Source organism: Poecilia mexicana, unplaced genomic scaffold (assembly GCF_051168715.1).
Source record: "Poecilia mexicana isolate PSO_F unplaced genomic scaffold, ASM5116871v1 scaffold_23, whole genome shotgun sequence".
NCBI lineage: Eukaryota > Metazoa > Chordata > Actinopteri > Cyprinodontiformes > Poeciliidae > Poecilia > Poecilia mexicana.
Genome location: NW_028263392.1, coordinates 2,398,471 through 2,410,003, shown reverse-complemented (window position 1 = coordinate 2,410,003; position 11,533 = coordinate 2,398,471). Strand labels below are relative to the sequence as shown.

Sequence of the window (11,533 nt, the reverse complement as noted above, 5' to 3'; positions counted from 1 at the left end):
CCTCAGCCGAGCGCCCAATCAGCCGCCCCGCTCTCCTACCCATGAGTCCACGGTGCAGTGGCTTTAAGTAAGTGTGCACAATAAGCAGAGAGATGCAGAGATTGTGCGATCCCACCGGCCGTTTAGGAAAGACTCTTATCCTGGAAGAGCTAAGCTTCCTCTGAGCTGAGGATTGTTGTTGTTATTGTTGTTGTTCCTTGCAGCCAGGCAGCATGGCCGACTGACCGGACTCTCACAGGGAACAGGAAGTCAGTCGGAGCCGAGGTGACATGGCTCTCCGCCGGTCGCCATCATCCACCTGTGCAGGTGAGTAACCAATAGGAAACATTCTTCTCTCTCCTTTGTGTGGCCTGACCTGTCTGTCCCTTCCTGCGCCTCCACCCAACAATAGATGGATACTGCTGGGTGTCAGCAAACCCTCTGAGGGGTTGGGGCGGGCATCACCAGCTAAGATGTACAGCTGTTTAGTTTCATTCAGACTTTGACGTACCAGCATGCCTTGTTGGTCCATTTGAGAATAAATCAGTTCACTCTGGGAGCCCAGTGATTCACATTCAACTGGAAACGAGACGAGCAACCTGAGATTTCTGAAATATTTATTTTAATTGGTTAAATAGAACATATACCTCATTAGATTTTTTTAAATGGGCAATAATATGTGTTTTGCAGGCACATAGTACCGTTTTATAGCAGAATCAACTAACTGTTACCTTTAGTTGTTATGAAAATTGTATATCAAATATGACTTTAAAAAATTGACTTCGTGTTTTGAGCCTCTGTCACTTTAAGAAGCTGCTGCTCTTTCTGAAACTCCACCTTCAGGAAGTCATCACAACATGGCTCCTCTATTAACCCTTTAGCAACGTTTTTACCTGTGCTGCACTGAGAAGTAGCTCATATACGAGTGACCCCCCAAAAACTACAATGACTCTAACCCCAAAAAAAAAAAAAAGATTCAAGAAAAGTTATGAAATAAACAAAACCATCATATTTCCAACATTATTTCCATGTGAGTCGAACCGAAAGGGCATGCAAGCAAGTTGGCCTTGAAATCTGACTCATTCAGACCACAATTCCAGCAATTTATTTTAAGACATCTGTTAATATTCTAAACCTTTGACCTCATTTGTACAATTTGAAGACAGAGAAAATTCACCTCTGAATTTGTAAAAAGTCGAAAAAATGTCATCATCCAAACTGACTTAAAACAGGGGGGGAAAATAATCTTAATTTCAGACAAAAATGAACACATGCAGCCTCTAATTCACAGCTATGTTCAAGCAAACACTCATAACAGCCTCTGCTTCGAAACCTGCGGTCCACATGAAGATGCGTGCAGCTGTAGCGCATTAGTGTTCTCTCTGCTCAGCAGTTAATAACATGAAAACCAAAGACAAACAGGCCTCTGGCTGAAGTTTCCATACAATCAGTTAGACAGCATGTGATAAAAGCGTCAGCATGGAGGCTTTGTGCCACGCTGCTGCCGCTGCACATTATCTGCTCCCTGGAAGATGGCCTTTGTCTCCGCCATTACAATCAAGTGTGAAATAGAGAGAGCTTTTTTTTTTTTATTTTAGAGTCGGTTGGAAAGCTAAATGAGGCACACTTAAGAGAAATCTGTTACCTTTTCAATTCCAGAACCTAATGTTATTATCTTTTTCTAATTTTGCTTTCCAGGTGTATATATAGCGCCTTTGTATAGCACAATCAACTAACTGTTAACTTCAGTTGTTATACAAATGCAACATATCATCACCTTAATAAATTAAAGGCCTAAATCTTTTTTGTTTCTTTTTTTCCCCATAATCGATTTTTACAGAAAAAAATCACAATCTCTTTATTGTCAAAGGATGATTTTGTAAGAAAAAAATTAAAACATCACTTTTGGCAAAATTCTTTTACTTATTTTAGGAAGGTGGTGATATATAAAGTATGACTTTAAAGAAATTTGACATCATAATATAGCGTCTTGAAATTGGTCCTCTGTCTCTTTAAGAAGCTCCTCCTCTTTATGAAACTTTGCCTTCAAGATTTCATCACAACATGGCTCCTCTATTCACCCTTTAACAACATTTTTACGAGCGTTTCACTGAGAAGTAGCTCCTGTAATGAGCTCAGTTGATGCACAGCTCCACCATGTGTTTGCTAATTACTGGTGGCTAGTCTGAAGGAGCAGAGTGGAGGAGACACCGGGGAGGACTGTTCACTGAGGCAGAAGTTTGGTATTTTGGAAGCATTTCAAAGGCAGACCTAGGTCAACTCATGCGTTTTGCACAGCGGAATGGTTGCAATGGAGATTAAAGGATTTCTCAAACATGCATGAAAGAATCAAAACAACATACCAGGTATGTTTTTGATGTGGGAATAACAGTACAACGTCATGTACCGCTAAACCAAAAGTAAATTCACATAATACTGCATCTTTAAAGGAAACTGGTCTCAATAGGAACTCCAGTTTTACTGATGTCCTGTTTTATACTTATACTTTTGGGATTACCTCAATCATCCAGACCCCCCCACCTCCCTTCTCATCAGATGCAACCTGGCGACCTCCCAGTAACCGAGTGACTGCGCTGATGTCAGTCTGTTGCCTTTGAATGTTTTAGAAACACAAGTACGACCCTTGACCTCACGGCCGGCTTCGTTGTTGTAATGGATTTGAATAATTTTTTAAAAAGACGAAAAAAAAAAAAATACAGAACACATGAAGGGAGCTGTCCATGGTGCTGAAATGAGAGCACCGCTTGTGGCCTGGTGCGTTACTATGGCTACAGCTGTCTGTATCCCTAAAATAACCACACACACATATGCGCACACACACGCACAAATGCAGTAACCTTATTACAAAAAGAGAGAGGAAAACTAGCAATCTGTTTCTGACAGCATGGCAATCAGACAAAGATGGAGGAATATCTGTTTTGTTGCTTCGATTCCTTCAGGGAAGCAGCAGGAGGAGACGAGGCGTCTCTAAACACTCAGCAACAAGTCTTCTACTGATGTTCGCCTCTACTGTACATACAGTAAAACCTCAACCAGGAAGTTCGTGGAAGCATTGAACAATTCCACATTTTATAACATCAGAACTGATAACTTTCAAGCATGTATTCACTGTGTTTCATCATGTGGATGTGCAGAGTTAGTTTACCCTCAGTTTATCCTCCACTTATACTTTTCTGAGTTTTGATCTACTCTACACGTGTTCCTACACGGTTTGTGGCTAATTGTAAACGCCCATATAATTGTGAAATTTGAAATTTAGAAAATAAATTTGCTTAATAGAAACACGCTAATTTTTTTTTTTATAGTTTTTTTCAATAGTAAGAATTGGATAAGGTGGATTTTCGGCCGTATCGAAATTGATTTATTTCACAAAACTGCAACGGAAACACTTTTTTCCACGTCACCCTAGTCACGTGACCAACAACCGGATGTTGCCGGTTGTTGGTCACAAACAACTGGCACTGGCACAAACCACGAAGAAGAAGACGTCAGGAAGTAGTAGGAGAATGATGGCGCTGCATGTTTTTAAAATGACTTATTGCGTGAACAAACTTATTCACATGTAATTTTAATTGCGTTGCTTATTTAATAGAAACACCATAATTGCGAAATCGTATTTTTTTCCGAAATTAGCGGAGTATCGAAAAAGTTTTGCGCACATTTGTAATGAAAAAGCAAGGGAACTATTTCCAGTAATTGACACTGGACTGAACGGCGCTCTGCTTTATAAGTCCAAAGGGTGGAAATACGTCTCCGAGACGCCGTGTATCTCATGGTTTTTTTCTTCTTCTAGTTATTCAAGGAAAAACGGAGAAGTGGGCTTTTCCTTTTCATTGTGCTTTTAGACTGGCTTTGTCACTGACTGACACACGTAACAATTTGCTCAGTGGGAAGCGAAGCTTTCATCCAGCCACTTAGCATATCTGTAGCACCGAGGAACACTTAGCATCAGCTGGAAATGAAGCCGGGGGAACACGAGGGCTGCCCCCACGTCTCTGCAGCAAAGCTCCGCTTCATCTGCTGATCACAGATGCTATGGTTTGCCTTTTTAGGGCTACATGTTTGTACACTTCAGTCACTTAAAGTCTTAGTTTGATATTTATGCGTTTTTCTTAATCATTCGGTAGATTTTTATGTTTATTTCTGTCACCAGTTGAGTGGTTTGCAGTCTACTTGGATGTGAAAAACTCACCCTCTGAAATATTTCAAAATGTATTTTTATTGAAAAATAAATGTTAAAATAAAAAACTTTCTTTCTTTCTTTCTTTCTTTCTTTCTTTCTTTCTTTAAATTTAACTGATTTAATAATGTAAATATCACCATATTTAAGTTTATATATATTTGCTACCTGCATCATGTCCCAGATTCTCACCAGAACCTTACAGTTATGTACGACTGCTCACTTTCTGAATAAAATGTCTTGCAGAGCCGTGGTCCAACGGTGCTGGGTTCAGCCGGGTGTCCACTGCGCTCAGCGAGTCCTCGTCCATCCACAGTGATGCCCCAGGCCTCCTGACCCGGGACTTCCCCGGCGCCGGGCTGAGGCCCATGCCCTGCAGCGTCCTGAAGCCTCAGAGCCACCAGGAGGAGGCCGAGGCTGAGGAGGCTCAGAGTTTACTACAGGTAACGGCAGCCTGGAGCTGAAACTGTTACTGTTCACACCAGCTGAGTTTATACTTTCACCGTATAGTTGCACAATTTGACATTTCGAAAATAAATTCACTTAATGCAATATGCTAATTGAAAAAACAAACAAACTTGCTTTTCAATAAAAAGTTTTGCTGCTTGGATGAGGTCTTTTTTTCTTTTCTTTCTTTTTTGGTCGCATCAAAATTGGTTTATTTCACAAAACTGTTATTGAAACATTTTTTGCATCATGAGTCACGTGATCAACAACCCTCTCCCACACCTACGGGGTCAACGACTTCATGGTGTTTTGCCCCCGGGGCGCCAAACAAATTTATTGATGTGTGATTTTAATTGCGTGTCTTATTTAATGGAAACACTGCAATTGCAAAATGATCTTTTTTCGATTTTAGTGGACTACTGACAAAGTTTTGTGCACATATGTAATGGAAAACGCAGCTACTGTTTGGTAGGTCATGCAAAATATGAGAGCCCTCTTAAACTGAGCTAATGATGAAATATTTCCTGTGTTTGCAATGGCTTTCATTTCATTGCAGCATTTAATGAGATGGCAAGAGATGTCTCATTAGAAACACTGGAGATATCACTGTGATAATGATGGAGGCATACTTTTTTGGTGCTTATGCTCTGGATCTATCTGAACAAGTCTACTTGAAAATAAAGCAGGTCTTATATGAAACAGAATGAAGTTGATGCGAGATTTAAGCGAGCTCACAGTGAAGGCTGATACTAGGTAATGTGACTTTATAGGGAGTTTGTTTAGAATGTTGGAAATTAATTAATTTATATTAATGAGTCTGTTTTGTTTCTGCAGTACAAATTAAATCTGCAGAACACAGGGAAGTGGTTATTTCTGTTTTGAATATTCATTAGTGTGGGTGGTTATATTACTTCATGAATTAAATCATTATTTGACAATTCCTCTTATATAAATTGATTATCTGTGCCTGATTAAAAAATAATAATAACAATTGTTTGGTAATCTGAAATATTTAAGTACGACGAGATAAAAACAAGAATAATTTCCTATTGTTTTTTTTTTTTTTGCTTTTTCATATCCCAGCATCGACACTGAAATGTTGCAAGCTTCTACAGGAAGTTAGTTGAAGCAGTTTGAACCTCAATGAACTCTAGTTTCTAACTAGTGTTTTTTGTATTAATCTACTAGAAATACCCTGAAATTAAAAACAATAACACTACTGAACCTGAATTTCTGCTTGTTTTTGTTGTTTCTATACAAGATCGCATTAGCACTACAACACAGGCAGCTGCTACAGAAGATTAAAAAAGGAAAAATAGCAGTTAAAGTTTAAACCTCCCTGACTCCTTGCTGGAAAAGCTGGTTTTACAAAATAGTTATGTATATTTTGTTTTATGATGGAATTATTCTAGTATTGAAGTGCTGACATAAGAACAATGCAACCGAAACTGAATTTCAGCTCAGTTTTTGCCATTAGTGCTGTAACACAGCCAGCTGCTGCAGAAGATTAGAAAAGAGGAAAAATAGCAGGTAAATCCTCAATGACTAGTTCTGCAACATAGTCTTGTATTTTTGTATTTCAATTTGCTATTTTAGTGAAACCCTGAAATAAAAAAAATAAAAAACACTTAACACTGTTATTCAATCTAGTATTAGCGCTATGGCAGACCTATCTGCTACAGATGAGAGAAGAACAAAAGTCGCAGTTAAAACATCCATAAACTTGCTTCATTTAATGAATGATTGGAATGACTATAATTGGGGATTTGCATAGTTTAAAAGCATTTAAAGTTTGACATTTTTCCTCTTTAGTGAGTTTTACTGGGAAAACAGGAGTATAAGCCAATTACATCGCAGAGTGGCGAAAGGAGGCATGTCTGCACACTGCAAAAAACCATCCACCTCTTTTTTTTATTTAAACCAGGCAGGAGAAAGTGTTAGTTATATGAAAGTTTCTCCTCCTAGTTGTGTTTTTTTCATTGTAAAAAACAAAAAAATCAAATTGCGTTTGGATTATTTTTTTCACCAACGCTAAAGCCACTCGGCAGTTTGAGATGAGTTGGTGCTTTTTTTTTTCCTTTTTTTTTTGCAGTGTGTAGAGCGCCGTCGGTGCTCAAGGCAGCCTCCACATCACCCAGTTGCGTAGAAGAGTGCGGAGCAGCATGAGATCAGGCTCATAGCACCTGACGCATCCCTCTTAAAGCCCAAAGCGATGAGAGCCGGAGCGCAGGGGCCGGGGCTCCTGCTGCTGGACGGGGGACGAACCGGGCCGAGCTCCGGTGTTTAACGGGGCGGGGGGCGATGGGGAAACCGGCGGGGGAGATGAATTCTGCTGCGTTTTACTGCAAAACCCGGCAACTTTCAATCCCGGTCTGGTTCTTCTTCTTCTTCTTCCTCTTGTTGTTCTTCTTCTTCTCTTCTTTCTCTCACTCTGTGTGCATTTGAAGAAGCGCAACAGCATGCAGGTCTCCCCGAGCGAGGACAAGATCCCGGTAAGCAGCGGGGGTCTCCCCCATCCACCGACCCACTCCTCCGCTTCCTGTTTGAGCTGCTTTTAGTGGAGTTAAAAAAAAAAAAAAACACCCGCAGCTGTACTTTTAATCTATCTGTTTTCACTTCTGGTCACCTTCTGATAGACTTCTGTTAGTTCCCCTTTAAACAGTCCTTTTCACATTGTAGTTCGTAGTTGTGGTTTTAGCGCTGTGAATCGGTCCCCTCCGCCTCCAAACAAATACTAATTAGCCTCGTAAATCCTAAATAACTAGCAAAAACTCCATTAATGTATTTATTAACGTGGGTGTAAATTAAATACCGAAATAAAGAGGAACATTGACTGGAACTAAGAGTAAGGATAAAAACATGCTCTGATCCAGGATTTTTGGGTTCCGGTAAAAAACAAAAAATCTGTAGAAATAGAAATTTCTGCTGATAATGCAAATTTTCATTTGCATTAGACGAAATATCTACGTCTTTACGTAGATATTTCGCAGATGTATTTATTTATTATTATGTATTGTCACCTCGTCATTTTTTTTGTCGAAAGTGATTTTTTTTTTCTCTAAAACGTCTTTTGGAAAGAAAGGTGGAGATGTTTTTTAAATCACTTCTGGCAATATAAGTCTTAGGCTACTATTTTACGTAGGTGACGATATTTTTATTATCTCTTAAGTTGCTCCAATTGCTGTTGCATTTATATTCGCAAGCAGAACCAGAGGTGGTTCTAGACCGAATTCACGAGGGGGCCAGTATGGAAGGGTGGAAGAGTTTTTTTTTTTTTTTTTTACAGAACAAAAGAATAAAACAAAAAAAGGGATAAAATGTCATCATTTACTTTTAAGAGAGCCAAGGAGCCACTTGTGGCTCTGGAGTTGATTTAATTTTTTTTGTTAAAATTGTAGCTTTCTCTGTATTTTCTAGACTATACACATTCCTGTGTTGGGTCAAAGTCTTCCAAAAGGTTCCAAACTTTCCCAAATTATTTATGCTACATGGCAGATGAGAGGTTAAAGCTAAAAATAAATAAAATAACTTTTATTAAACCCGTATCACCAAGATCTGATGCAAGAATGATGTCAGTTTCATGCTCAACGTTAATATGGATGGGGATGCTTTTTACTCACTTTCCTTTGTTCCTGTATTATATTCATGAAAATACTAACCAACAATCCCATGGTTACTATTGACCATTTACGACGTAATAAAACAAAGTTCTGCTGAGGATCATTATGGGGCCCTTTGGGGAGCCCCCGGAGGACCCATCTCCAAATCCCCCTAGGAGCTCCTTAAGCTTTGGCTAAGACAAACATCTGTGCCTCATAAGCTTTCTTGGTAATGGCTCAGTCCTAGCGGGACTCTTCTCAGAAGTCTGCTTTACATATTTCCAAAAAAAGGGAACAGAAGCATCAAACAAACATAAGACCTCAGGGAACGTTTCAGGAGCTCAATTATGGTGGCAGCATGCATCCTGCAGAAGTGGCAGTTTCCGGCTCAGTGGTCAGAGCTCATTAACATACATATATACATATTTTTTTTAAAATGCATTGCATTTAAATTTGAAATCTGAACTTCTTGGCTGCCGAGTGGAGTGCCCAACTTTAGATCCAATTGTATGTGGGTGACATTTATTTTTATCCAGACCAAAAATGTGCAGGGACCATCTTTAATTCTTACATTTTACTGTAAATCTAGTTTCTTTAACTTATAGCTCAAAGAGCTCGGCATAAAATCATATTTCCAGTTACTTGGTCATTAGAATATTAAGAATTTACCTTCTTTTAAATTGTTCTATTGAACTTTTTTATAACAAATAAACTCGCTTACATTTTCTTTCTATCATCTACCTCAACTGTTTCCATGAACAAGTTTGAATTAGGAGTTTATAATCCATCGGACGCTCACACACCGTTTCACAGCTTCTCACATTTATTTGTGTTTAAAATTTAGTAAAACATCAATTCCTCCTCACAAGATTTTACATCAACTTTTTTCCTTTGTGATCAGACAACACGGTACAATGGGATATTTGCAATGCCTCTTTAATAATTTCAAATGAATGAATAAAAAATTAAGACTTAAGACACCACATTTTTCTGAAGTGGTTACAAATTTTACGTGACGGGAAAGTGTCCAAAATTGGTAATTGTGTGTTTTTTAACTTTCTTTTTTATTGTTCAAACGATTTATTTTCATGAGTATCTGTTGACATTATTTGGATGTAAAACCAAACATCAGTAATAGGAACTCAGAGCTGAAGTTCAATAAAATATGAATACTGTATTTTATTGGATATAGCAATAACGTTGCTATCTGTAGCACTCTAACAGTTAAATTAAGTTAACTTTTTTAATCTCATTGTATGTGAGAGTAGTGAAAATAAATAAATAAATTCAACTTAAGCCAAATTTCTGCTTTTCGTGCTTTTATTTCTGTACAAGCTAGCATTAGCATTGCAGCACATGTAGCTGTTATGGACAGTTCAAAACTCCCATGAGCCATTGCTTCAAAAATGTATGAGATTGTAAATGTTACGTTGGTTTAAAGATTTAGAAAATATTGTTAGGATACAGTCTTCTAACATTCTGGAAATTGGAACTTTATTTTAATCTTGCACAAATCTCGCTTTAGACAGTTAGCTGTTAGCTCTAGCTAACATTTACACATACTTTTTACGTGTGTAAAAGTGTGTAGACTTTAACACAGACAGACACACACACGCACACACACACACACACAAAAAATAGCTAACATCAATGTAGGTACAATTTTGGTTGCTCACAACATTTTTTCAGAACTCCACGCCTAAAAAGAAACAAAATCATCAATTTCATTTCTTTTTTTTTTTTTTTTGGTCAAATAAAAACAGGGAGCTCAGGTAACCTAACCTCATCCCTGGAGACCCAGTAGGCAAACTGAAAAAATACATCTGCACTTTCAAGAATGTATTAAATTCATAATACATTCCATATCTATGTAACCCATTTGGAACAATAATAATAATTTCAATCAATAGGGTTTTTAAATTTTCCTTTATTAATCATACCACAGTCCAGCAAACCAGTGATGTATTCCTCTACAATCCTGTGACTAAGTCAAAATCCTTAAATCAGGCTGGTGTCTGTACATCTTTACCTCTTGCTGCTTCCACGTTTAGTCTCCCTCTATACTTCCCCCTGTCTAAATAAAGACTAAAACAGGCAAAGGTGAGCTAACTGCCCACTCTGCTGCTGAAGGTTCTCACTTCATTGTTTTTGAGGATCTGCCAAAAGCCACTTGTGTCTGCCTGTGCTGACACAGCATCAAATGTTTAAGTTTGTTCAGTTATTACATAACTCCCCTGAAGCCTAAAGGTTTGGTTTTTCTATTTTTGAACAATTTGTGTTTGACTTGTGCACCTCATTACGACTGCATCCTGATGGAATGGTAGTTTGGGACTGGCTTTACTGAGGCCCTGATGCATCTTTTCACAGGTTGTAGATGCACCTTCAAGCCCTCAAGCCAGCAGCGAAGGTCTGTACTTCTGCGATGGCCTGCGGAAAGTGGACTACGTTCTGGTTTTTCATCACCGGCGGCATGGCTCCCTGCGATGCACCGGCACCGCCTCGGTTTCGCAGGATCAGCTGTCCATCGTCTCAAACGGCAACTTCCCTCCAACGTCGGGCTCCTCCGATGCAGCGGCTAGACAAGGAGCCGGCCTCCGCAGGGAGGAGGCGGCGAGCGTCGGGGAGGTGTTCATGGAGCTCGGAATGGCGAGGGGCAGCGAGCCGATGGAGGCCGCCGACCACGAGATGCACCTGATCAGACAAGAGTTTGAGGCCAACCTCCTGGAGGCGGGTCTGGAAGTGGAGAGAGACAGAGAGGTGGGTGTCCTGCTAATGTCTGGTTTTGGTTTTTGAGTTTCTCTTGGAAAGATTCTTGCTCTTCTGTCCCTTCCTGTGTTATTGTTGTGTTGACACTCCTGTCTTGCATCTGAAACTGTTCCTAGGGTGGCAACCAAACTGTGTTCTATTTGACATAACCTAAATCTATTCCTACAGAATGTGTTTTCCAAAACAATTGGATGACTCAACATTGGGTAATTACATTGACGTTAGTTCAGCCTCCCTCTAGTTACAATAGTAGTGGATTAACTCCTGGATTAGGGACCAGCGGACTGCACCATCCATGATGTGCAACACCATGCATGGTATGGTCCTGTGCTTTCCAGGTCTTGTTGGAAACTGTTGCCAATGAGAACTTTATAGAACCTCACCAACCAATCCTGTCCTGTGATTAGAGCAACAGTCTTTCTGCCACATCGGTTCTTGAAGCCTGAACCCAGATGTTTTTTTATTTTTTTGCGTCACATTCATCCATTTGCAACGTTTAGTCAGATCATGCTGATTACAAAATGTGCTAAAGACATTATTT

At 39.3% G+C, this 11,533-nt stretch overlaps 1 protein-coding gene across 1 annotated transcript in view; it reads left to right on the top strand.

Moving 5' to 3' along the window:
- Positions 1–269: 269 nt before the first annotated feature.
- The window catches only part of ano2b (anoctamin 2b), a 71,104-nt gene continuing 59,840 nt past the window's right edge, over positions 270–11,533 (top strand). Inside the window, exons 1-3 of the mRNA XM_088003527.1 lie at positions 270–306; positions 4,427–4,623; positions 10,594–10,983. Coding sequence (XP_087859653.1) covers positions 270–306; positions 4,427–4,623; positions 10,594–10,983 — 624 coding nt within the window. The remainder of the gene's footprint in view (positions 307–4,426; positions 4,624–10,593; positions 10,984–11,533) is intronic.